Source organism: Pipra filicauda, unplaced genomic scaffold (genome assembly GCF_003945595.2).
Source record: "Pipra filicauda isolate LSUMZ 115617 unplaced genomic scaffold, ASM394559v2 scaffold15_size4787011_pilon, whole genome shotgun sequence".
Lineage (NCBI taxonomy): Eukaryota > Metazoa > Chordata > Aves > Passeriformes > Pipridae > Pipra > Pipra filicauda.
In genome coordinates, this window is record NW_024104096.1 from 3,301,542 (window position 1) to 3,329,526 (window position 27,985).

General features: G+C 45.0%; 1 protein-coding gene across 26 annotated transcripts in view; it reads right to left on the reverse strand.

Moving 5' to 3' along the window:
- The window catches only part of CAMK2G (calcium/calmodulin dependent protein kinase II gamma), a 118,455-nt gene extending 91,519 nt beyond the window's left edge, over nt 1-26,936 (reverse strand). For 7 of the 26 annotated variants that reach the window (XM_039379213.1, XM_039379216.1, XM_039379210.1 and 4 more), the window contains exons 1-2: nt 26,661-26,931; nt 24,728-24,822 (exon numbers count right to left, since the gene is read on the reverse strand). In XM_039379213.1, coding sequence (XP_039235147.1) covers nt 24,728-24,822; nt 26,661-26,725 — 160 coding nt within the window. In that variant the 5' untranslated portion in view covers nt 26,726-26,931. Of the gene's footprint in view, nt 1-24,727; nt 24,823-26,660 lie in introns of all 26 variants that reach the window. The other 19 variants (XM_039379218.1, XM_039379219.1, XM_039379217.1 and 16 more) reach the window with 6 other exon arrangements.
- Nucleotides 26,937-27,985: the final 1,049 nt, after the last annotated feature.

Below are 27,985 nucleotides of genomic sequence, written 5' to 3' on the forward strand. Positions count from 1 at the left end.
TCAGGAAACCACCACGACAGAGCACTGAAGCATTTACAGTGTCTGAAGTTAAAACTGGAAATGGTTAAAGCTCCCAGTTTGCCCTACAGGAACAGAATGGACCACATATGAGAATTATTAAAATATTAGAATAATAGGACACTTGACTCCATGACTAAGAGAAATAGAAGCTTCAAGGGGTCAGCAACTCATCTAGAAAAGCACTTCAGTGACTGCTTATGGGAGAAGTTTTTTCTTACTACAGTCTATACATAACCCTTCCCTATAAGAGAAAAGCCACAAAGTTGGCACCACAGGAAAAAAGAAAGTGAAGACAGGTCTGGAGAAAGTAGTTACCAAATTGCCCTGGCAGGTCTGGGAGGAGAGGGTTTCAGAAAGAAGAGCCAGGCAACACCACCAAGAGCCGGGGTTGGCAGGAAGAGCTGCAGCAGACTCATGCTGATGGCAGCCTGCACTGCTGTGGGCTAAGATAAACCCATCTTGGTCTTTCTGATCCGCAGCACAGGGAAGACAAGATAAGCAGTCAGTCCGGAGAGGGAAAACACCCAGATTACCAGGAAAAGAGGGGATTTTGAAGAGTTTACTTTGTTTATCAAATAAGCAGGTCCCCACACACCTTGAACATTTCGCTCTTTGAAGTCAGAGGACGAAGAGGGCAACACATCTCAGAAAACCAAATGTCTGCATCTCTAAGGTGTTTTTCCAGTCTCCTCTGCCTCCTGCTGAGCTGAAACATATTTTGCCCTGTCCAAGGCAGCCATTCTGACAAGAAATTGTCTTTGGGAACTTCTGGTTGCCTTCATGATAACAAGATGCATCCTTGAGTCTTAACCACTGGGCAAAATCAGTTTGCAGCTCTGTGGTGATCAGATGCTCCCAGGAATATAATTTGGACAAGAGGAACAATGAGTCATATTTTGGCAAAAATACACCACAGATCTTTATTTTGCATCTTCCTGTGTTCATCAGTGCAAGTTAGATTTGGCTGCTTCCCTCTCCTCCTCACACTTTTAAAAGAGCAATAACCACCACCCAACTCCAAAAAAAACCCAAAAACAAACAAAAACTCAGCTTTATTATTTCTTCTGATTTTCTGCTGAAGCATCATATTCCCAGCAGGTTAACTCTCTTCATGATGTTTGAGTTACTCAATAGGATCATTTGGATTCAGCTCCAGTTTGAGACACAGCCATGTTCTGTGATTCCCCAGCCTGTGACTGCAATTCAGTGCCCCATTAGCACTGTCAGCTTGAGATATACTTTGAGATCCTTCAGCTTATGAAATATTATTACGAAGATAAAATATTTGCTCCTGGTTTAGTTCATAAGATTCTGATTTAGTAAAGCTCTGAGGGCATCACTAGACCATCTCTAATCATCTACCTCAGTAGGCCGGAGCGACCCAAATCATGAAAGCTTGTTAGCAAATATTTAATGATATAGGAAAGATCCTTCTGCTCAGCACATACATTATTAAAGTCTCCATCTATCACTCAGAAAATACATGTTAACATATAGACAGGTCATGACTAAGCATCAAGAAAAACAATTTGAAATGCCCTTCAAATACAATACAGATCCAGATTGTTCATACTGGTTGCAGAAAGAACACCCAGCATTTTCTATGACACCTTCTAACACTGAATTTTCAGGTGCTTTAAACAGCAATTAATTTAGCCTAACAGCCCCAGCTATAACAGAATACACCATTTTGCAGAAACACAATCCAAGACACGAAATTGTCTGCATTTTAGAAAGTTGAGGCCCAATATGACTCTCTGCTTTTCCATAGATGCTGCCTGTCCAGCAATCTCATTTGCTCTTACCAGACATCAGCTACTTCTAAAAGAATGAGATGAACAAAAGGGAAAATAAAAAGAAAGAAAAAAAAGAAAGAAAGAAAAAAAAGAAAAAGTGTTATTGGGCTTTCTGTCTGAATTTAATATCAAAACTCAAAAAACACCTGAACGCAATGAACTGCTTATCATCACACAAGCTATGAGTAAGGCAAGATCAGACAACAGATAGGCCCACCATCTTTTACCCTGTTTTTAAGGAAAAGGGCAATATTGCCCCAGAGATACCAATTTGTTTATAGGCACTTCTAATAAAGGGCACTTCTTTGTCCTATAAATGGCCTCTCCTCTTCAATACCAGCTATATACAAACTAAGCTGTAATATACAAGTGTTAAATGCATCTCAAAGTGGCAATCAACCATTTATCCTGATCCACTCTAGTCAAAAGACATTCCAGACATCTTGAAAGAGATGGCAGGTTGTGACAAACTTTGTTCCCCATACTCTTTTGCACACTGCTCACAAGCCATAGGAAAGGACATAGAAGGAGGTGAAGTGGCAGCTACTCCAAAAGTCATTATCTCTTACCAAAGAATTCATAGATGTAAAAGCTTTCCTTCTCTACCAGCCAACAGTTGGCCCAGTAGTGTGAGTAATAAAACACTGAATGACCGAGCCAATGAAAAGACAGAGGAAGAACGTTTATCTAGACCCAGTATGTATAGCACATTTTAAAAAATGTAATACCTAAGTTCTAATCCAAAATGCCTGGAAATTAAAAAAAAATAGCAGAATTAACACTGTCTATGCAAATTGGTAGTGATGCCACAACATAGATTACAGAACACATGATTAAATGTATTAAATGATTCCAAGGAATGACCAAAAATAAGATTTTCAGCAACATTGGGTATGTCAAGATAAATTAGGCACAGCAGAAGCATGGGTGCTCAGTGCTTCCATCTCAAAAACAGACAAGCTAAGGAGAGCAAGTGGAAATTATAAGGTCCAAATTTTACCACAAGCTCACATTGTGTTCTTCAGGTTCGCAATTACTTTTTCCCCTCCTTTTGTTAACGCCTTATTAGAACATATGAAGTTCAAGGGGCACCTTCTCCATTTCAATTCTTCAGTAAAGAAATCCAAATCTTTTCAAACACATCAGTCTAAGAAAGCAGAACAGTGGCATATCCTTGCAAATCACACACACACAAAGCCGGCGCTGCTGACTGGCTTTGGATGTCAGGCCACAAAACACTTTGCACCAAGAACTAATTTCTCCTCTAACCTACACAGCAGTGCAGTCTCATTAGTGGTCTGCTCCCTGTCGCACTGCCAGCCACCTCCTCCTCCATGCACTGGCCTGCCTCCTGTTCAACACGCTCACGGCTCCGCTGGGAGCTGCAGCAGCTCACCATGCAGCATCTTTCTGGGCTCCCTTTTAATGGAAGCTGCTAGCCAATGCTCCTGCACACCCTAGGCATCCATCGGTTTCCAATTTCCACACATAAACAGCTTCAGAAGTCTGTTTTCTTTTCAAGCAGGTGTCTCCCACAGATGGCTTGACAGTCCCTACAGTAGGGTTTGAGTGCTCAGTGGCAAACAATCCAACTCTTTTCTTCCACAAAGGACACGTGTGCAAATATGTAACATATGCTGAAAAATTACATGAACCTCACAAAACCTGCTAGAGGCAAGGGCAAAGTGATTTGAAATGCTTTCATTATAGAACAGAAATAGCTCCTTTGTGAACAGACACTGACACCTTTCTGCTTGGCACCAATGGAAGAAGAGAAGAATCCCAGCCACTGAGCTGGACACCCACTATCCATCCAGGACCGCTAAGCTTCAAGCACGTGATTCTACCACAGATGGCAGTTAATAGGATGATGCCTTATTAGAAGATGAAGTTCAATTAAAATCCTAAAGGGTATGGTACCATTAGCTTGAGTTGGTATCCAGGGTACAGAACCAAGAAATTAAGTCTGTCTTCACCAACCAATGCTGCCCCCAAAATGGGAGAAGAAACATCCCCTTTATGTGAAAATCTCTCCCCTGTAGTAAAATGTGCCCGCTTTGTTCCACAGCATGGAAGTTCCCCCAATATACAGAGCACCTATAACCATAGAAAGCTGTACAGAGCAGTAAGAGAACAACCAGAGAAATCCGTTTCAACAAAGATGGACCCATACTAAGGGAAGGTATTCCAAGTCTGTAGACTGGCATGACAGGCTGTCCTAGCTCAAAAGGAAATTATTAAAACGTACATGTGAGAGCAGTACTGAGTGGGAGGACACTAAGGCAGAGATATAGGTAGTTTCTACTTCTCTTTCCCTGTAATGCCTTACTATTTATTCATATGCATAGACATCATCCATGCAGTTTCCTTGTGTCAGTCTAAGCAGGAATATAGGGGGGTTTTTGTATTTCCAGTCCAATGTAGCTGCTGCCAATCCTCCCCTTTCCTTAAGCAGGATTATTCACGTACTGAAAAGCAATGCATATCCTTCCTAACTAAAACAGCACATGATGCGGAGGTGGCAACACACTAAAACACAAACATAGCCAGATGAATAATTATGTAAAAAAATCACTTTCCTACTCCATGCAACTGCTCTGTGTTGACTCAGATGTGTTCATTTGAGCAGACCAAAAAATGGGTTTTACTACTGCCACTCCTGCTGAGGCTTGGGAAAGCAAAGCCAAGCCTACGCCCCAGTCTCAGCTAGGCTCAGTCTGAGAAGCTCTTTAGCAATAGAAGCCCCAGCTCTACAAATCCCCAGCGGGAAGTGCAGATCACAGGCACATTTGTAGGAGAATAATTAGTTTCAGAGCCAAGACTCTACTCCTCCCCCACCCCCTAAATTAAATAAGCCAAGAAAGAGTGCACAGCCATCCAGTCATTCTTGGAGAATTATTTTTCTGACTAGGTCTGCACTTTAAGGATGCCATTTTTCATTATTGTTAATAGGTCTCATTAACTAGAAGCTCTTAAGCACAAGACCATTACTAAATGCAGTTTACATTGCACAAAAGCAATGCCCTTATTGTGGCAAGGGCAGGAGGGAAGGAAACAGTTTGCCTTTCCATAAACACCGATAATTCAAAACCAAGTACTATTTGCCCTTCATTTGGATTCACAGTTATTCCAAATGAGTAGAGAGTTAAGAGAAAGATGGCTTTAAAGATCTCCAGTTTGCAATGAAGCTATGCCTCATGACTTAAAAATGAACAACATTTTAAAACAGAAGCAACTGGAAAAAGAAAAAAAATCTAAAAAAACCAAAAGAACCCACCACTACCTCTTCCTTTTTACTCAAGTAAAACTTGCAGTCCTTTTTGGGGTTAGTGATCACATCATGGACTTATAAAGATATGCAACCACATCCTTAAATTTCAGGCATATAAGCAACTAAAAGGAACAAACACATATTTCCCACCCCCTCCCAGCCCCCCTCATACAAACAGACTCTGAACAGTGAACTCTTACTTCTACTGAAAATCTGAAACTATGTGTGTTGTTGGAAGCCTAAAGAGAAGCCTGAACAAGAATTTCACTTCTGTGAAGCTACAGAACCACTGAGCACAGGGGAAGCTGGCACGCTTCTTCCTAGAAGGGTCAGCCCAAGCAATAGTTAAAAGGGACCTGGACAAGCTGGAGAAGTGGGCCCATGGGAACCTCATTAAGTTTAACAAGACCAAGTGCAAGGTGCTGCACCTGGCCAGGGCAACCCCTGTATCAGTCCAGACTGAGAGCAGCCCTGCCGAGAAAGGCTTGAGGGTGCCAGTGGAAGAGAGGCTGGACATGACCCAGCAATGTGCACCTGCAGTGCTGCATTCCACTCTGGGGTCCCCAGCACTGGAAGGACATTGACCTTGGAGTGAGGCCAGAGGAGACCACCAAGATGACTAGAGGGATGGAGCACCTCTCTTAGGAGGAAAGGCTCAGAGAATTAGGATTGTTCAGCCTGGAAAAGAGAAGGCTTCATGGTGACCTAATCACAGCCTTCCAGAACCTCAAGGGAGCCTACAAGAAGGGGAGCCTCCGTGATAGCTGAAATCCACTGTCAAGAGTCAGAGAAGTACCTTCCCAATTTGTTGTGGTGTTTCAGTGCTTCACAAAACCTACAGAATCACCAGGGCTTCCAGTTAGTAATACAGTTGATATCCCTACAACTTGTGCAATGAAGCATCTAATAACTTACAATATCATTTTCCATGGAGGCTTGACATCATACTCTTCATGCTTTCAATTCAAATATTGCTTAAATCAATGTGAATTTCTACTCATGAACAGACGTCCTGTTTGTTTGGAGGTGACCAGCATATTACCCACAGAGAGAAGCAGAACAATGTTTATAGCTCCAGTGTAAAAAGTTAATTCCAACCATGTACCACATTCAGGCAGTTCACAGGACTAAGCCTGGAAGAATGGTGCTTCACATCCTTCTTTCACGGTATTAACATTCCTTTTCATAGGAGGTAAAAAATTGGGGGGGGGGGAATGCTGCCTAAGTGTCTTTTATGTAAACCTGCACCACACAGAATTTCTAAAAACAGCATCACAGGATGCTACATTTTCTTGAGGCTCTTCTTTTACTATCTTCTCCTCTGCCCCCCTCAAAAAAACCCAACAAACTAGCAGAAAAATGCTTTGCAACCTGGAGGCCAAAGAGTTACGTGAAATAGTGCTACCACAGGTCCATGTACTAGCATTAGTCCTCAGCAGCATTACACACTATTCAAACGTGCCAAAGATTAAGAAAACAAAGCTCAAGTGCAAACAAACACAATTTCCAAAAGTGGAGAAAGTCAAGTTGCAATGGGTAGTGTGACTGTGACTGTCAGCTCCTAAATTTAATATTCACTCATTGCCAGACCACTAATTCATTTTGTCTCTCATTCTGTAACCAGTGGTGTCTGAAACCTGCTAATTCAGGTAGAACAACAACAATTCAACTTGCAACATACTGGAACGCTAAGACAGCTAGATGGAAGAAAAGACAGACTGAAAGAAGATAGTGACTGGATGTCCTTTCTTGCTTTTTTTTGCTTGTTTAGGTTTTTTTTGTTGTTGTTATTTGGAGTTTGGGGTTTTTTCTTTTTTTTTTTTTGAATCATTCCCAATGCTGGACGCAAACCTTCACCCTTTCCTCCATCTTCCTGCTCTGGTTCTAGGAGAAAATGTATCTCTAAAGTATCTCTAAAGAGAAGCTTGTATTCTTCTCTAAAGTGACGAAGAAAACAACTGTAAATTAAAAGAAAAAAATACAGGAATCTATGTTTCAGGACTATCCCAGTCACTCTGTACAAAGTAGAGAAGGGATTCATCTCACAAATACCAAACGCAAATAACCTGAAGAAGTAAGTCTGTAAGACCTTTACTTTTTAAAATAACTCCTCTCCAAATATGCCAACTTTAATTACACACAAGTCTTTCATCCTTTATTTTAATCTACGATATTTGTCTCAAGGCAGCAAGTTTGAAATGAATTATTGAAAAGATAAATTTTCCAATTCGTTGCATAACGCATTTGCCTCTTATTACAGAAAGGGCACACCAGAGCATCTAACTAGTTTTCACAGTACACTTTAATTAACCTTAATCACATTCCACCTCTACCTAGTATTTTCCTTTTCCCTTCACTCTCCCCGTTATATGGCTACTCCTTCCAGCGCATCCACAGCATGGTTTCTAACTGTCTTCTAAACAAAACCTGAATCATACTATTTGTAAACAAAGTAGTATCCCCAGTATACACACTTTAAAATGTAGAATAGCTTTCTGGTCATTCCCACACATTTTTTATTCCTTCCTCTGAACCAGCTTTCACAGTTAATGACAGGTCTTCAGCTCTGTCCCATAACTTCTCATTATTCCTTCTGATGAGCTAACAGTAATCTTCTTAAACACACACAAGATTTTATTCTTCTTGGGTGGCAAAGGATGTTCTACTCTTGAAGACTTCATATTAGTTTGACATTATCATATGGTCAAGAGGGCTTGCAGCAGTATACCTTGTGCACCTACAGCTGTTTCCATTGGAAAGACTTCAAATGCCTTAACCAGGCACTAAGTGAATGTCTCCAAATTCTCCAGGAGGTAGGAAACCTTTGCACAAACAGTGAATAGTTAGCCAAAAAGACACAGCAAGAAGAGGGGAAGAATGGTTTCCTGACACTATCCCATAATCTAAATTTTCACAATGGACTCAATTACTCGGACCCTGAAATGCAGCCAGTTTTAGAATTCACCTAAATTCTTGTCATGAGATTGTTTTTATTTTCACTCTTAGGTACAGTTGCTTATCTTAGAGATTTAAGTTTTCATTTTTGCCACCTTACCCTTATCCACTTCAGAAAACAAACTATTGCAGATGTTACTGTCCCTGTTCCTATAGTTATGAGTGATACAAGGAAACAATTTTATATCTAAGTGACCTCCCTTTACTTTTTCTGCTTAGTCTTCAAACACGCACACACACAAAAAAAACCCCAAACCCATGTGTTGTTTATTGTCATCTGTCTAAGAGCCTTTTTTATCAACAGCAGTTACCTCTAGTTTTCAAACCACATCTTATCACCGGAAAAAATCACAGAAAGGTAGAAAGTCCAAAGGCATGCCCAATATAACGTATTTCAGAGCTCTATTCCATAAACAAGCAAAATCAGAGAGAAAAGCAGTACAGGAAACACATCAAAATATTATTCCTATAACCAGCAAACTAGACCACAACTCCTCGTAATACCACACGCTTTAGCCCACATTATTTTCCTGCCAAATGCCCAGTCTTTTTTCTACCTACACTCTTCTTATCACTGTTATAGCAAAGAATATGACTTGGACTCTTTTTCTAACTCATCATGGCTTATTGCCAAGTGTTCTGGAAAGCACTTGAAAATGTGCATCTTTCTCGGTATTTCCAAGCGCAAAACAGGGCTAATACCTCCCTGCCCAATGGTGGTACCGGGAGGATGAACGATGCTTAATGTGAAACCCATTGATGCATTACATAGTTGATAGGGAGAACAACAGAGCACGATTGAGGGTACATGGTTAAAAAAAAAAACTGCAGGAACACTTTTCTGATGGTGCAGAGGAGCACACTGCAGTGGAATGATGACATTCTTTCAGGCAGGGGAAAACAAATTTTGGGAGGACAAAGGGAGGGGGAACAGGGGGAATTAAGCTGCTGGAAAACAAGACTGAACACCCATCTCATTTCATAAGTAGGGGCAAATCCCTAACAAAACCTTGGGAAAAGCCCTACTTGGAAGAGGAAGTTCCTGGTATTGACTTCACCTTTACCCACATATGAACAGAAACCATAAGACTGTCCCTGTGGATGAGGAGCTATGCAGGCTCCTTCTCATACAAACCCAACGCACTTCAATTGAGCCGTTACTGTCAGGGCTGTCCAAGCCTGCAGACCTACTGCATCCAGCCCCCATTTTCCAATAACACATCTGCACAATGTGGCTCTTGAATAAAATGCTGTCTAAGAATGCAGCTACTGGTCACCAAACAGATGCATTTCTTTTGAACAGACCAAAGAGATTTATGTTTGAACCCAAAGGAGAGAAACAAAACCTCAGAATTTCTGCATGCTCCCAATGCTAGTATTTAGGAGAAGGTCATTTTTCACTGCATGAGACATGCTGTGGGGCCTGTGTCCATGCAACAGCAAGTCTATACCCATTGCTTCTTTTTTAGCTATTCCAGCCAATTGGAAGAAGGAAGGATGTTGGAAATGCTGCCTTGATTTGATATTTGAGGGTCATGAATGAGAGAAGTAAACTAAATAGAAAATCTTCTTAAAGGCACAGATGAATGGTACTGCACCCAAGTGCTGAATGATTTCTCTCCAAAAGAGATAATACCCCCGTTGAAATACATTCTTCTGACAAGAAACATCAAGCCTCAGAGGATTAGAATAATTAAAAAAAAAAAGGTCAAACGATCTATTTTAAGGCTAAGTTCCCCTAGCGATGCTGGGATAACTTTAAATTAAACAGAGCAAGCTGTAAATACAGAGCAGCTACCAAGAAATTTCAATGAGAGAAGACTTAAAATGCACACATATGCCACACCAGATATTACAGTAGCAGAGCCACAAAAACACTTGTGTACCAGAGAGCAAAGCGCATCATGTATCAGTAAGTCCACGCAACAGTCAGGAACACGAGGCAGCAGGGAAAGAGCCAGCGTGGCTGCCTCCAGCTCCTGAAGAGTCCAAAAACTTGATCCTACATATGCAAAGTGCTCAGGCACTTCTAGGTATTGTATAGAAGCAGGACGGCAAGAAGAGATATTAAAAGTTACCACTCACTAAAGCAACTTTAAATGTCAAGATTACTTAAAAGCATAGACAGTTATGTGTATATGCTGCACGCACAGAAAGAAACTCTTTGTTTGTAAAACCATACAAAGTTTCTAAGCACTGATAACTTTGAAGATGCTATCTAGTCAGGGAGGAGTGTCTCCCCACCTTTGTGTTACAGGTTCTCCTGCAGGCAGCGGGCAAGGCTCCGTGTTGCACAGGCACAGTGCCCACTCCATTGAGCCTGCTGTCACCATCCTGGCACCACAGCACTGGGCTCCCTGATCCCAACAGCTTCAGGCCATAAAACCATGTTAAATTTCTTCGTTACCTGCATCCAAAGCCACCCGAGGGTCTCTACTTCCCATACCCTCTTCCAGGAGTACCATACAGGCACACAAAAGCTATCTCCACCTCACCAGTCTGGTGCACTAACATATCACTTCACATGCGTTTTTCTCAGACCCAGCTGAGGAAGATCCAGGTTTCCAGAGCTACACTTAAGCAACCCCTTCCAAGGCTGCTCCAAGAAATCTGAAGATCTGGATAGATCTCCAATCTACCTGGAAAACAAATATCTTCCCACTCCCACCACTTTAGTAATTCCTTACTGAATGGTTCTCCTGAACTTGATTTCTTAATTCAAGGGATAAAACAGAAAAGGAAAAGAGATCTGCTGTAATACAGAGGGAACAGACATCTCCAGAGAAAGATGCAGGTGGGCCTTAAGCCAACACTGACAACAGAGACTGTGTTTTGTCAGCCCATGGCCTTGTCCAGCTGGGCTCTGTAATTTGCCTGTATTACATTCATACTTTGCTAGCTGTAGCTGCCATAAAAATCAACTTTTCCAGGTGTTGCAAGCTGCAGACCGGTGGTGGGAGAGGTGTTTGAAAAGAATAAGCACACACCTTCTCCTCTAGTCTAAACCAGCCATTTGGCAGCAACCCAGTGCAACCTAATCCATCCAGTACAAGGAGCAAATTACCTGTGAGGGACAGCCCTATACACTGCCACAAAGCTCTGCAGCACTGACATCCCTACATACAAAAAAGAAAAAGGATAGAAACAAACTCCACTGCAACCAAAGAAAGGCTTTTATTACTCTACTTTCCTTTTCTTTTTCCCTTTTTTTCTTTTTTTCCTCTGGGGCAATTCAGAAGCCCAGTGTGCTTTTCACAGGAAGTCATGCTGCACAGTCGCTGGGCCTGTGCCCTGACAACCAGTGACATGGTGGTAAGGGACTCATGTCCCCCATGAACACCCTTACAAGAGAGAGATCAGGCACGTTATCAATGAGTTGGGAGTCCTTTCTGCATCTCAGTGACATTTTCATCACCATAACTGGCCACGGGTAGAATATCCCAGGAAGCAAACCCTAAAAATAACTTCTTACAACAAGTCAGACAGTCCTCCAGCAAAAGGGGAGGGAACATTGCTTACACCCAGTTAGCACAATTTGGTTATTATGAGAGGGACAACAAGTGCCCAGGCAAACAGGAGAGGCAGAGAGAAAACAGAGGAGGAAAAGTAGGTGGCGAATCATACATTGCTTTTTTCTGCATCACCAATGACTGTCAATAAGAAATGTTTTCCCAAATGGAAATAAAGAAATAGAAGTAGAAATCTGGAACCAAGTCTGCCTAGAATATTTCTAAACACAGTGAAGGAGGAAGCCTTGCTTGCTAAGCACCAGAATGAAAACAGTGTGCACTCCCCACCAGCTGCAGCTACCTTTATGGAAGATTGTGTGGGGCCCTCTCCAGCAATGGCCCATGGAGCTCTAGGTATCCTTGTGGATCCCTGTGAGAAGGCATCACGCTTCCCAGCTGCTTAACTGTAGAAGCCACAGAGGAATTTCTGCACCAGAATATCCTCAGAAAATTGTGGATGGGGAACAGCAAGCAATCCTACAAGTGTTCCTGGTCATGGCTGATACCCAGGCAGTCTTTCAAGGGGCTTCTGCTTGCTGGAGAAGCAGAGTGGCAGGGGAAGAGCAGAACAGCAAGCCATCCACTTCTCAGCTTTGTGCTTAAAGGCACAAGCTCCCCAGCCAGCCTCCCTGACATGCACTTGAGGGGCTGCAACCCTTGCAGAGCTCCCTCTCAGACAGTGCATCTGCCCCACTTGTACCAGAGCTACCACAGTACACGGCTCTTCTTCTCGTACCAAGTCACTGAGCAGCAGTGCCCAGCCTGCCAGGTGCAACACCTGCACAGCCATGGCACTCCGACTGACTCCACCTGCGGGCTTCCTCCCTGGCATCACAGCATCCCCACAGGTCACTGGCATCATACCTTTGCACCAGCACGTGGTCACTCTGACAGTCTGTGCAACAGAGGACAATGCAGTAGTAAACTCAGAACTCATGGGGCTTCTGTGCACTTCTGAGTGACGTGCAGAAGCTCAGGAACTCCAAATTGTAACAGGACATCCTGTGTAAGAAGGGGGTGTGCAATAAAGACATCCTGACAGGATTGGCCCTAAGCAAACACCTGGTTAGACTCTGTGGCATAGTGAGGAGGGGAAAAGTATGACAGGATTTTCCAGTTCCAGGACTGCTGCTCGTTGTGCTTTTCCATGTTTTCCAGTTCCTGAGCAGCTGATGCATACAGACACAGAAGGGAGGGGCTCCTAGCATCGCCATCCCTTTCTCCTCCTCCTCCTCCTCCTGCAAAAAGTCTTTCTGAACAAGTTTCCCTGTGGTGTGGGGAGGACCCAGCCACAACTGCAGACACTAGGTTCACTTGCACTCACTCCCTTTTGATTTACAGAACTTCCCTGCTAACAGCTGCATTGCAGATGAACTCTCTTAAAGTGGACATGCAGTAAGTGAGACAGTAGGGCACGGAGCTGCTCCAAAGGCGATGCAGCCATACTGGCACCCTCTCTGCCGCATACAGAGGGACTGCAACCTGTGCAGGAACTTCAGCAACTCTGTCTTAATCCCACTAGGCACAGAGGGTCCACTACCTAACACAGAAACCTCACCAACTGAGCTTATTTCTGGACATGAGTTCCGTTCTTCTCCCCATCAGCTGATCACATCAGGTGTCCCTGGTTTTGGATGAACCAGCTAAGTAAGTATCAGACTACAGCTTATTAGCAGACAAAGTAACAACGCAGCAGAGAAGCAGGTCTCAGCAGTGTCAAGTCACTGCAATGCAGGATCCAGGAATTCAAAGATGCAGAAGGAAGAATATAAATTCCTCTGGCTCAGTTGAGGTGCATGTTGACTTGTCCCCAAGCCAACTCCCACCACCCCTTCAGATAAGGTAACTGCATCAGTGAGATTCGGGTTTTGTTTCCAAGATGGGGAGGCAGTTTTAGCTGTGTTTTCAAACGAGAAAAAAACTTCAGCAATTAACATTTCATAATTCATCAGGGAGATGAGAAACTTTTTGACCATTTGTGAGGTGGTGGGAGAGAAAGCTTTTTAAACCCAGCTTCAAGACCACTGAAGAAACTAAATGTACACAGCCACAAAGAATTAACAAGGTATAATGTGCTTCCTTAAAGCTGGGTACCCAGCTCTGCAGCATCATAAACTGCTAGCAGCAACCAGAGTCACCTGAACTTGTCAGCAACATTTGATAATGGTTACCAAAAAAGCAAACTACCTTGTTCCTCTTTTTTCACATCTCTGATGCTGAACTTGGCTGTCTGGAGAAGACAAATGCATTATGAGAGCTTGACTTACAGTCTGCTGTTGTAGAAGTGCTTCTGCACAAAGGACAAGCTGACCAACACTTCACTGCTCTACATCATCCTTATTAAGTGCAACAGCAATTCAGACATACAGAGAAGGCTGTGGATCATTGCTCTGCACTGAAAATTTTAATCCAGGCAACTTCATAACAAGCAGCAGACACAACACAATATCCTAATCTGCAGAGCTGGCAGATTCTAAGCCAGATGACACATAAGTCTAACAAAAGTGGGCAGAGCTGAAAGCCACTTTTCAATTTGCAGTCCAAAAATCAGGAATATTTAAAGGAACACAGGAGCTACGAATCACTACTTTAACTTGCACTGAAGAAGCACATCGTCACAATCAAGCTTTGCCTCTGCACTGGCACCAGTCATAAAACAAAGCTGCGCAACTTCAACTGTCCTGATCTCTCTGACACAATCTCAACAGAGGACATTTGATACTCAAAGCTTAGATGGAGTATCCCTGAGGCAGGCAAAATCAAACTTAACAGCACACCAACTCTTTTGGCAAACAACAGAAAGCTCCTGCTTGGCATCACCAGGCTATACTCTAAAGTAGCCTCCAAGAAAAATGTTCCAGCAAGTCCCTGTGAGTTACAGGGGGCACTAAAGACAACCTCCTCCTTCTACATCTATTTTTTCTCCAACCAATGGGTGATTTCTTGGCCAACTACCCATGAAATGTTATATGCTTTGACATAAGGGAGTATGAGGAAATAAATAAAAAACCCCAAGATACACATGGACATTTTCAGAATGGCAGCTGCTCTAAAACAGTAGAAGCACTGAATTTGTTTGGCAGGCACTGGAGACCAATATAGGATGAGTTTTAACAAGCTGTTTTCCCTGCAAAAGCTTCCAGGGCACCCATGGTATTTGAAATGTGCATCTAGAAAGTGCATCCGAGAGAAAGCACAGGACCATCCCCTATGAAGTCACACTTCAAGTCAGGTGTATGACATCAGGTCTCTAGCAGTAAATACAGCAGCAAGATCAACACACACATCTCACACATCTCCAGAGCTGCAGGAAACTTTACACACTGACTATATTCTGCTGCACAGATAAGGAGACCCCCTGTAAAAGAGACATCCCTGTAAAAGAACAGGGATCAGAGGAAGGAAAAAAAAATGGTGCACTTAAGTTTAAAGATTTCTAGCTCTTCTCTCTCCTTTATTCACCTCAGACTTCAGGCTATGTCAGACTGCTTCTCCTTTTCTTACTACTCCCCCTGTGATTGAAAAAACCTCCTCTTTCAAAAAAGAGTTGTCTTCAACATCAAGAAACGACATCTCTGTCTTCACAGCTATCGCTTACCACAGTCTACACCAACTGACTTATCGGAGATGACACGGTAACTGCAGAAGATAAAGCACATCCAAATCCTGAGTTACTCCACTAGACAAGCTGCAGCCTACACCAGCTAACTCAGGTGCCTAGAAGAGGAGCAGAAGTGAGGAAAAGGAAAGGAAAGAATCCTTTCCACAGGCTTTTAGCATCTGGTTTTCGAGGCTTAACATCCTTGTTCTCACTCATGGCCTGTATTCACAGGGGCTTAAAAAGTCCACTTGGGATTTGGGCTAGTGGGAAAGGCCTATATCGTTGATTTCTGTAGATACTAATGTCTCATTTAATAAATAAATGCCTTAAGTTGAAGAAGCCCTTCTAGAACAAAACTAGTTTTTATTACCACAATTCTGTCTTACTAAGTCTGCAGACAAACATTTTATGCTGGTATATTGCTGTTCAGAGGTTTCCCGGGTACAACCAGGTAAGCCTTTCCTGAAGCTGCCTGAAGAAGGTACTGTGATAATTTGTAGTACTGCGAACAAACCAAGAGATATCACCTTTTGCTATGAAGCTCTGAGATTTTGGGCACTGAGTGCAGACACTGCTTCACTAGCTCCTTGCTCCACAGCCAACTGCAAATCACTAATTCTTTTAGGACCAGTCCTTATAATGGTCAACTTCCACAAAGGAGGCTGCAGCACAGGGTAGGAACAGGACTTCCCTCAGACTCCAGTGGAGGGAAAACTGCCCAACTTTAGCCCACCACGCTATCAGCTCTGATATGTGGGGACATTGCTCCACTCAGCAGGGACAGAGGCAGCATACAGGGTCAAGATCACTACTAGTCCTAATAGTGCTGACACGGTTTTGTATCAGACATTTTCAAAGACGACAGCCTCGCGTTACCAATGACACTCATGCAGGCTCGTTAACATCACGTTCGATAGTCTGCAACCTGCAGGCAACACTGAAACTTGATTATTTGCACAAACTCGAGCGTGAAAAAGCTCTAAGCACAAGGTAAAGAACTAGAATTATTTGTGGGTATAGGGAATAGAAAAAAGACCAAAAAAATGAGACCAGCTTTTCCCACTTCTTGTGTTTCACCTGCCAAAGCAATGCAAATCCCGATGATTTACCCAGTGAAAGAAGGGTGCGTTCGCCCCCTCTTCAAAGAGGAAATCTGTCAGCAGTGTTGCCCAGAGTTTAGACTGCAGGAGGAATGCCAGGCCACATTCCCCCCCGCCATCCCAGTGGCTATAGGAGAGCAAGCCTGGTGTTTCTCACTAGGATGCTGTCCTTCGTTAATACATCATCACCCACCCTCCTCCCCTCCCTTCTCTCCTATGAGAAAGTTTAATCCTTTGGCTCACACGCATCTGGTAAATTTTTCAGTCCCTGTTTGCCACTGTCATCATGGCAACAGCCCCCAGAGATAACCCAGCAGCTCTGCCACAGCAGGCAGGCTGCTGCTCCCAGCCTGATCTGCCATTTAGCCTTTGGCTCATAGGCCTAAAAAGAGCTATGCCCACTCCCAGGTTCATCTTTGCAAGCACCTTCCTTCCTTAGAGATATGTTTACATGGGGTTTGTTTTTCTTTAAAATTAACTGTGTCTTCATTCCCACAATTCATTCCCTTCATTCCCTCTTTTCTCCATGACAGCTCTCAGCTCAATTTTTGGGACTCCGACAGAATCACAGTAACAATAGCACTGTAAAAAGAGTTGCTACCTTTGCTGCCCTGGAGAAGAAGGGTCATGTGTTTAACAGCAAAATCATCCATGCCTCTTAGCAAAGAGAAAATATTAGCTACCAACCTTCTCCGAAGCACAACACTAACCTGGACTTGTCCCAGTGTCACTGCTAAGCACACTCCAGCCACAGGTAAGACAGGACAGCTCAGGGCTGCAGATGCTTGGACAACAGCTATCTCAAGATGGGAACTTTGGATTGAAGCAGCCGGACAGCAGGTCACTGCTTTGGAGAGATATGTAACTCATGCTCTCAGAAACTTAACACGAAAGTTATACGCACACACACATTCTCTGAAAGGTCATCACATTTACTCAACTCACATCTCAGAGACGGAGAATTCTCCCTCTGACTCTGCCAGGAGCAGAGCGACACAGATCCCAACACCAGTAGTAAAGCCACAGTTATCTCCTCCTTTCCTGACCCCATCATAAAAAGGCAAGATACAACATTAACCAGCTCTCCTTACATCTGTGAATTAGTCTCAGACATCAGTAATTAGCCACTTGCACCAACCACCATACTTCCCAGTCTGCTCATCTAACTTGTGGGAGAAACGGGAATTCAGCAATATTCTCTGGGAGGAAAGAGGAGGGTAAAGCAGCATTACTAAAGAGCTATTTTCAGTCGAAGCATTATAGATTAATATAATTAAGGGTTAAAGTAACCAATCCACAAGAGTCAAATGAACAATCAAAACAAACTCAAAATTAAATCAGAAAGAAAGGGAGATGGATAGTAAAAGGTGAAAAAAGCTATGAGGAATCAAAATCTAACAACTACAGACTCAGTTTCCCCAGAAAGCTAAACCCATGCTCCACTTGTCTTTGGCTAAGTTCAGTGTTCAAAAAGCTTATTTCTGAGATACTGCCAGCCCATTTCTTCAGAAGTATTCTGCTGCTGTTCTCCAAAAATCATGCAGGCAGCAATAGCAGAATACTTGGAGAGACATTACAGACGTATGAAGTGATATTTAAAGAGACAGCAAATTTAAGAAGGAACATGACGACAGCCTAACTCATAGGACCCCAATTTTTGAAGCATTAAGCTTATGGTCATAAGGACCAGCAGGAACTACAGCAGTTTAAGTTACAGGGTGACATTCCCTCCATAGACTAAAAAAAATATCTAGTGAGCACCTCAAGATTTTAAGGACACATTTGCCCATCAGAAACCAATGCGCCTCTGCTTTCCCCACGATGACTACTCTGGACATTGACATCACTTCTGTTGCAGGCAAACAGTGATGTCAGATACTCCACAATTTCTTTTACAACATTCAAGGCCTCTTTCCTGTGCTGGTGACCCTGGTGCCAGCCAATATTGCCCTCTTTCCCCAACCAAGCCAACAGCAATAGTTCACTCTATGGCCTAACACTGGCAAATGAACTTTTTTTTCCTGTAAAGTCTGGTATCTTGGTGAAAATCAGGAGATTTCAAGAACAGAGGAAACAAAAAGAAACCCCTGAAATACCAAAACAGGTGACAGGTCAGAATTAATGAAAAGGGGGGTGGATGCCCTGGTTGTCAGGGTTTTGAAGCAAATAGATAGTGCTCATAGATGGCACAGTGGAGAGAAATTTGTTTATTAGCATGCTTCCCTTTTAAAAACTTTCTTCACCCAATTTGCAGGGCCAAAAAAGCTAGAATAATTCCAGAGCATGGAAGGGAACAAAAATATTATTATAGTCCTCTCTTAAAACAGTGAAACGGTGGTGCTAACCCACTGTTGGGGAGGGGAGCACTCTTTAGAAATTTCTTTCTTTTTACTCCTCTGCTAGCGATGTTTTGGTACTGTTCTAGAGAAGGATTAAATTTGGAGACAGTGAAATCTCCACACTGCACCCCAAAACAAACAAACAAACAAAGGCAAATAGTTTTTGCACTGGATCCTTCTTACAAGAAATTCAAGTAGCTTCCCTTGTCCCAACTATCTACAGGGTTCTCAACATACTGCTCTTCACTGGAGGGACACCTGCAAATATTTCAACCGTGGCTTGCTGACCAGAGTAAATGCTCTAGAGCCAAGGGCTTTGAGACATGTGCAGGAGTTAGTCTAATCACATTTCTGCCATACAAAAATCCAGGTTATACTGGGAAAACAAGAAACCTGACTCTCATCGAGCCCCTTTCTCCAACCTCATGCAGAGGCAGTAGGAACTCCTGCCCAATCTGTGTGCCCACTTCCCCCCCCTCCTCATTGTTAATGCCGGAAATTTAATACTCAATGTGACCACTGAAAAGACAGACACAAGCTGAAATCCTGTCTGCTCTGTTCCAGCTCCTTTATAAAATATACAGCGTAAACTGAGAGGCAACCTGGGGTAACCCCAGCCATCCACAGTGGGAAGGAGCCAGCTTCTGGCCATAACGAGCCACAGTAAAGCAAGGCTTCCACCACTCACTGCACCACCAATCTCTGCCAGCTCTCATGCCAGGGCACCCTTCTGCCTGTACTGATGTGTTGGGGCAGGCAAAAAGCCAGGCTGACCCTCCGCAGCCCCCCACTAAGCTCCCAGCTCCAGCCTCTTCTCGAAGGAACCCTCCTTTTCTCCTAACACCTCTTCCAGCGGAATTTCCCCTAGTGATATATATACACACACATTCATCTCCTGGGAGCTGCAGGCAGAGGCAGGTAGGAAGAAAAGGGGGAGGCAGGCTGCTGGTGGGAGGTAGATGGCTGCTGTTTCTGACATCAGCAGAGCAGCTCTGCCACCAGCCCCTGACACACACGTGTGCTGTAGTGCAGAGCAAAGAGTTCAGCCACTCGCTATCCACATGCCCACCCCACTGATTCCTCTCCTGCAGCTCTTGCCCCACCCAGCCCCTCACAGTTCCTGCACCAAGCAGTCCCCACCCTCACACACTATTGGGGGGGGGGGTGGGGGGGGGGGTGTGTGTGCAGCACTCTTTGCCCTGCTCCCTACATCCCTCCAACAAGTGCAGAGATCTTCGAAAAATCCCCAGCCCACTGTAAGCCAGTCTCCTATATATGCTCCCTAATCACAGCACTTCTCAGACTCCTGCAGACAGCAGAGAGGCAAAGAGTGGAGCTGGGGTGTAGGGAAGCTCTTCTCTCAGCCAAAGACCCTGCAGGAAGGGCAGCTCCTCTCACACACCAAATGACCAGACCTGATTCGGCCACTCAGCCAGTAAGGCTGAGCAAACACAGTTTGATTTGCTATCCTTTGCAAGAAAGGACATTTGTCCTCAACCTGCAAACACAGGCACACACAGAGGACAGCTATTATGGGACATTCCTACACAAGTTTGGATTTGCTCTTCAGCCACCTGTGACGGGCCTGCTGGGTTTCCCCGCTCCTGCACAGAGCTGACGGCCCCGCTGCAGTGCACCACTGCTTCACGCAGCCAATTCCAGAGGGTGTGCGGTAGCCCACGGGGGACTGGGAATCTGGCAGCCACAAGAGCAGTCCAAGAGAGTCCTAACTCCAGCAGCAGCTAAAAATGCATACAGAGCAGATCAAGGCAGATGTTAGAGACTGATGCTGCTAAACGTCCTCTGCAGCATTCAAGTTAAACGTTTTAGTGTTCAGGGAAACTACTACTGACACCTCCAACAAAACATATTGTAAAGCCCAAATCAGCAACCACTAGGAAAGCCAGGACAATAGAGGTGTGTGAAAAAAAAGCAGAGTTTGAAGAGTGTTTTTTTCCTGTCGGGGTTTGATACACAGAAGTAATTCTCTGCTCCTCCCACAATCCACATAATCTCCTCCAGGAACAAGAACAAAATAACTGGGTAGACTGCAAATTTTTTTCTGGTTTACAAATTTGGAAAGACGAAAAACAGTGACAGAAGCCACCTCTATTTTGCAGGCAAGAGCAAAGCCACAGTAAGGAGAACACAGTGAAGTGGACTAACTTTCAAGGCAGCTGTTTTTAATTTTTTCATCGAAAGATGTCACTTGCAAGAGTTGAAAGACACAGATTTTCATCAGCAAATTAAAATTAACAATAGATGTAAAGCACAGAGATTTGTCGTCCTGCACCTCAAAAAAAGGGCCAAAAATACTACACACGGTGGCAGGATCACTAAATGCTATTTGGTATAAGCAATATCCTGAAAATTATCAAATGGTAAAGCTTTGCCTACTTCTTTCCAATGCCAGACTCTCTCTTGAAGTATGTGTTGGAGAGTCAAATCAGGAATATTTCCCTACTATTACTAAAGCTACTGCTTCTCTCTTGATTGTTTTGATCACTGCAAGTAATTTTACTTTATTTGAGCTTCATTGCTGCCTAGGAACTGTAGCACTACTTGCTATGAATTTTCATGATCAAAAAGTATTCTGCTGAAACCCACAAGACAACTTTCAAAAAATTAGTTATTACTTTCCGCTACCTGTAGCTCTGGTAAAAGCCTGTGCATTCAATCCCATAGGAATTTCAGATGAATGAAGCATTGTATTTCCCCCATGTGTAATAACCACTGCTCTTATATGTCAGCTGAACGCTGACTAAGGTGAAGTCTGTTTCCTCTCCCTTTCCACAAGCATTTGGCCCCTATTTAACATTAAGCTTCTTGGCATGCTCCTCACTGGGCAGTCTTGAGCATCAACACAATATAAATAATAGCAAATACCTCATTAAAGCCAAAATATGAATTTTAATCTAGACCAGCTCTTACTGACAAAACTTATTAAAAAAGAGAGAGAGCAGGCATCCAAAACTCATAGACAATACAGAAACAGAGACTCTCTTCTCAACATCTGACTTAGTATTTTATGAAGGGTGAAGTTTACTAGACTGAAGTTGTTAGCACTGCCCTTCACAAAGACCAGCCCCATGTCCATCCTCCTAGCTTTCACAGAGAAGCCCTGTAAAACACCATACCTCTTCAAGTCTTTATCCTTTAACTGCACACAATCCACCCTGAAGCATTCCTCTCCCTCCTTTTCAGATACGTACAGTCAGCTTTTCAGCACTTCCCAGTGAACTATCTAGTATTTTTCATCAAGAGTCTTGAAAAACAAAGGTAACAAGAAATACTGCAGAAAGAGAGCAAGGCCCTGTTACCATCTCCTTGTACATAATCAAGGAAAGCACTACAGCAGGCGAAACTTCTGTGAAGCAGCCGTGGGCTATACACACATTGCACCAGAAGCAAGATCCTGGCCCTTGAAGTAGCAGTGGCTACATCAGGTATCCACACAGGCTCAAATTCTGCTAGAGGTGGTAAAAAATGTTAAATGTGGTTATGATTAAGTTGGAGAGGGGCAAGCTGTCCCTACGTGAGGGAATATTCTGGCTCTGTGACCATGCCCAGAAGAAAACCAACAACACGGGCAGCAGGTCAGGAGGGCGGGTTAACAGGAAAGCCCCGTGCACAGGTACTGATGGGCAGAGACATGGACAACCTGAGGAGAAGTGCCAGCTTGAGGAAAGGACACATCGGGCAACATATATGCAGGATACTGCAGAATTAACACCTTAATGCTCCTCTGGAGGGAGACGGCTTTCTAAAATGCCTTTTCCCAAGACTTTAATTTTCAGGTTGCTGAATCGAATTCTCTCTAATCACTGATTTACAGCTGCAATGTCTAAATAGCACACATTCATCCTTCAGCACTTTAAAGACCTATTCCAAGGTGAATTCACTAACTTCCTATCGAAATATTTCGTCCCTTTCTGTACTATCAGCTATCAGCAAACACAGCAGGAATAAACTGAATATATAGGTTCCTCAGTTAAGTCACCATCCACTTTTCACAGATTCTTTAGCCCTCAGTTAAGACTTCAGTGCAACCTGATCATGTTTCTGACACGCTTCTGTACTAGCAGAAACATCCGTTTTCTTTCTTTGCTCTCCTCACCCTCTATCTAACCAATACCTTTTTAAGTACATCATTGTCAGCTGCCTCAAGGTAAGTAGCCTGAGGATCAAGCTAGCAGCCTCAGTGTGTTTTATTGATAAGAAGGTATGAAATCTAAATAGTAAGTATAGATCAAAACATGGCCATATTCACCCATACTTCCTTCTCCTACTTGTTGGGCCACGTCATCACCTTAATATGAAAAGCAATTACAATCTGTATATTTCGCTGTAACTCATTAGATGACCAAACACTTAAAAACTGAATCAGTCAGCTTTTCTGTGAGTTTTGGACTTCAGCTAATATGTTTCTGAATTTTGTTTCACTATATTCACCCTGCAATTTTCCCCATTTTTCTTATCTCCAGCATTACCGTCAATACCATTTCCTTTACAAGAAAATGATTTATCCTTTATAATCAATCTGTCCTCTCCCTTCTCTAAGCAGGCTGGTGTCCACTAACTACATGGCTCTCCTGAGCTTTAGGTCTCACTACAGGATGGACAAGGAAGTCTGTGGAGCAAACATGGCATTAATGGCCGTCAGTAAAGCAAAGCCACTCTTCAAACCTCTCCCATATTAAGTTGAACTAATTTTGAACTCAAGAGATTGGATATCCCACCTACATCAGCAGACACTCTCACGTGACCATGGAGTGGACACTAATTCTCACAAGATCTGCAGCCACCTCCTTAACAATCTAGGGCTCCACTGGTTGGTCTCCAACATGACCTCATTCAGCTAAATACCAAAACATCGGCACATATGGTTACTTCCAGAAGTTTAAAAAAAAAAAAAAAAAAAAAATCATCACTCTTCACAGCACTCTACCACTGACACTACTTCTCTATGTTAGCTATAGCAAATGGAAATTTTTCACTATTCTTCAAGCCGTCTTCTGCTCTTATCATCACATTTCACATTCTGGCAAAAAGGAGAACACATATTCTATTTTTCTTTTTTATAAGGATTAGGCAAAACATTATTCACTTCTAAATCATTTATCAAGATCATTTGCTTTCTCCTCTTGCTTTTTCTTTTTCATTTCCCTGTGAACACCCCCTACTAAGCCATCTACTCAACTAGAAGATAGTCAAGGGCTTAATACATTAATTTTGTCAAATATGAAAGACCTCTAAAAACTTGCAACTTTTTTTTTCACCTCTTCTAGAAACAGTTGCCTCTCACATCTCAACTTGTTGCAGTCCTTGCTTTCAGCATCTTTTATTGCAGTTCAGTTTCTCTTATTCTCCCCCTCATCCACCCCACCCACAAGGCAACTTTAATCCCTGTAGTGATTCCTTACACACTAGAAGATACACATTCTCTTCATACTACAAGGTCTTTGTGCATACATAAGTCCCCAAAAAACAGAAGACTAACGGCTTGGGGGAAGAGTTTAGATTTTTTTCTGTTTTCATAAGGCTACAGTCTGGTTTCAGGTTTTGTAAGTCTCCAGGACTAACAAAAGCACAAAAACACTCCAAAACTTGCTCTAATAGGCTGAGAAGTCAAATTCATCAGATTTCTCCACCCAACCTCTTTCTGCCTTTGAAGGCAGGCTTGCTAGTTTCCAAACACACCACCTTTAACCACAGCATGAAAGGAGCAAGGCCAATAGACAGCACTTATCCTTCAAAAAAAAATAATCACATCTGTTCTGGTAAGACAGATCTCCTCAGTAAAAAAGACATCCAGCAAAATCAGTCTGCAACACTTCTGTTTATTATGAGTGATTGGTACACACAGACACGTAGGTAAATCTATCTCAAGAAAGACCTCAAGAACAAAAAAGACAGCCTCACCTTACAGAGTATCCATTTCCAGACATAGGAATTTTTCTATCATCCTACACTACCTTCTTTCAGTCTCCTCTTTGCCACACAACTCAATTATTTTGCAATGCTCAAATAATGACTGAAACAAGCAACTACAGATCACTTAAACTTATCACAGCCTCAACTCCACAGAAGTATTTTCTGTTAATATAGGGAAGAAAGGCAGATTGAGACACTAACCTCTCGCTGACAGTTTTTTGGTATTGATGATTTTTGCAGCATATTCCTGTGAAGAATTTTTCTTTACACATCTGCGGACCACAGAGAAGGCTCCCCTGGAAGGAAAATAAAGAAGGTAGGTGCTATGAAACTGAAAATGTGAATATAGCAGCAACAATTCCTGTCCCCAGAGGGGACCAGATTAAGGACAGGGAAGAAGACATACAGAAGAGAGAAACAACACATGAGAATCTGATGAACAGTGCATGCTATCTGATCAGCAATAAACTTAGTCCAGATGGTACTCAAGCCTCCTGAAGACCCCTGAAGCCCCCTAAGAGACAGTGTAGTAAGAAGAGCACACTGTGCAGGGAGAAAAAGACCATACAGGCACAGAAACAGGACATGAAAGGATTGATAAATGAGAGACAAACAGCCCAGAACAGTGCTGTGAACACTGGCCGATAAGTTCGTCTCCTTAGCAGTTACATCACAAAGCCAGGACTCATTTCTCCCATGTTCAAGTGCCAGCTCGGTCACAAAATCGCTGCAACACTTTGCAGAAGTTATTAATTCTTTCATATCCCTCAAACCACCTGCAAAATGGGGATAAGTCTGTACCTATTAATGAAGTGAGTAGGAAGCTACGAGGCTTCGTACATTTTCTCAAGCTGAAACTATTGATATTATTACGACTATTCCAAAGAGAATTCCTCTTGGAGAAGGGGTCTGAGAGAGAGGGAAGAAGGATTTCTGTGAGGAAAAAGGAGAGAATACAACAGAGACCAAGGTGAAAGGATAGGGACTCAAATTCTACAGGACTACAGAACTATACAGTGAGCACTTGAAAGCAGCACCTTATTTTTTAAAAACAACAACAAAACAGGGTGGGAAAAGAATAACAACTGCCTCTACAGAAAAGACCTGAGAAGGGGAAAAGGGAAAAATATGAGAAAACTAGCAGAAAATTCCAAGTCCTTCATATCAGGACTGCAAACCCATGTCTAGGGACAAATGTACACATTTAAAGTATAAGAAAGGGGGACAGAACTGCACAAGGGCCCCACATATAGTTAGCATGACAGGGAGCCTAAAATAGCTTGAATCCTCCCAATACTGCAGAGTCCTGCCTTTTTATCCCCTTCCTCAACCTCTACCTACAAACCAATAAGCATCAAGGTGAGCACCAGCACCGGGGCCCGGGCTTGGTGACACACAGCTGCAGCAGTGTTGGGAGGGACGGGGACACCGGACTGGAGAGAAGAGATGCAGCAGAGCCAGGCAGTTGGTGCAGGAAGGGAGGGAGAGAGCAGCAGCACCCACGAAAGCACTGTCCCCATAATCCTACCCTGGCCCTTGCTACGCTGCTTTCCTGCCCAATGGGGCTCCCCTGCAAAGCCCTGTCCTAGGGTGCAGCTGCAGGTCTGCCAATGCGGAGACAAGTGCGGAGAGAGGGAGGGAAGGAGCGAGGGAGGGAGGGAGAAGCGCGGTGCAGCGGCACCTGGTCCTTTCACAGGGACAAGGAAGTGGGGACTGAAGCATCGCGGAGTGGCTGTAACAGTGTCGCGTCCCAGCGCAGAAACAGTTGCAAGAAACGGCAACGTGTAGCTGGGAGACGGTTCGGGTAGGAGAAGGGGGCAGCCAGGTCCTGAGGAAGGCAAGGAGGGAAGAGAGGAAATCTCGGGGTGCAACAGGAGCGCGCAGCCCGAGGCAGGCTGCGGGGACACCCGCTGCGGCGGGGCTACCCAGGGGGGCAGGAACACCTTTCTCTCCGGCGGCGGTGCCGCTGGGGTGGACGGGGGGTTGGAGAGCAGGATTACAAGCGCGACAGCTAATCCTCCTCCGGCTCCCGAGAGAGCCGGGTGGCCGGTACAGGGCTCCCGGCAGCGCCGGCGGGTCCCGGGGCCGGGGCGGGCGGCGGGGCGCGGCGCGGGGCGCGCAGCGGGCTCCGTACTTGCCAAGCTCCTCGTAGAGCTGGTACTCGTCGGTGAAGCGGGTGCACGTTGCCGTGGTGGCCATGTTCGCGCTGCGGGAGGTTCAGCGCCGCTGGGGCATGGGGCAGGGCGGCGGGGACGGGCCGGGCGGGCGCGCTGCTCGGCGGCCTTTCCTCCTGGCTCGGCGGGGCGGCGCGGGCTCCCCCCGCGCCCGGCTCGGCGCTCCCCGCTCCGCCGTGCACAGTCACCGCTCGCCGGGGAGGGGAAGGAGGCTGAGCCTGGCCAGCACCGCGAGAACTGGCTCGGAGACACCCCGCGCCGGCCCCCTCCCTCCGCCGGCCCCGGCCCGCCGCGGGGTGTGGCCGCCGGGGGCGCTCCCGGGGCGCCCGCAGCGCCGCCGCCCGCCGGGGGCTGCAGCCGGGGCGCGGCCGCTCCCCCCGCCCGCGGCCCCGGCGCGGGCACTGCAGTGAGCGACCCGCCCCGCGCCAAGGGCGGGCGGAATGCGGCGGGCGCGCCCCCTCCCCAGCGCTCCGCGGGCGGCCGGGAGCAGACCCCGGCCGGGGGCACGGCGGGTATTTCTCTTAATTCCCCCCGCGCAAGCCGCGGCCGGATAAGCTTCCTGCGTGCAGCAGGAGGGGAGGGAAGCGAAGCGGGAGCTGCTGCCGCCGCCGCCGCCGCCCTCCCCCGGGCGCACGTCAGCGGGGCGAACACCGGGCCACCCGGCCCCTGCGAGCCGCGGCCCGCAGGGAGCAGCCGCCCGGCTCGCCCCGGCCGCTCCGTGAGCGGGGAGGGAGCAGCGGCAGCTCCCGGCCGCAGTCCGAGCCCGGCGCCAAGCGCAGGGGACCCGGTCCGCAAGCGGGGCCTCAAGCCCTTCTCCGGATCCACCTCAAAGTTGGGCCCGGCGCTCCCGAGCGCTGTCGGTCTGCCCGACCTTGGGGGCGCGTGTGGGAGTCCCCGAGGAAATGAACCATCTGGTGCAGAGGTAAAGCGGTAACACGCGAAGTGTCTTTCAACTGTTAATAGAGTGAGACCCGGCATTCGCACACGCGCGTGGTTTATGGTGATGAGACTTGGACGCAGAAGACAAACAGAAATCATCAGTCTCCAACTACAAAAGAAAACAAACCGGCCTCTGTGCCGTCTCTACTAGCATACCATCTGAGAGTGCTGCTGCAGTGCCTTTATAAACAAGTTTGTTTTCACCTTTTACTTAAGTGAGTCTGTCTCTGTCTGAACAACTGCCAAATCTGCTTAATATGCAGATTTATATAGGGCAGTCACTGATCCAGCCAGAGAGAGAAGGGCTGCACTGGCCTCTCCTGCGTGACTGGGAGTGAAAGCTGTG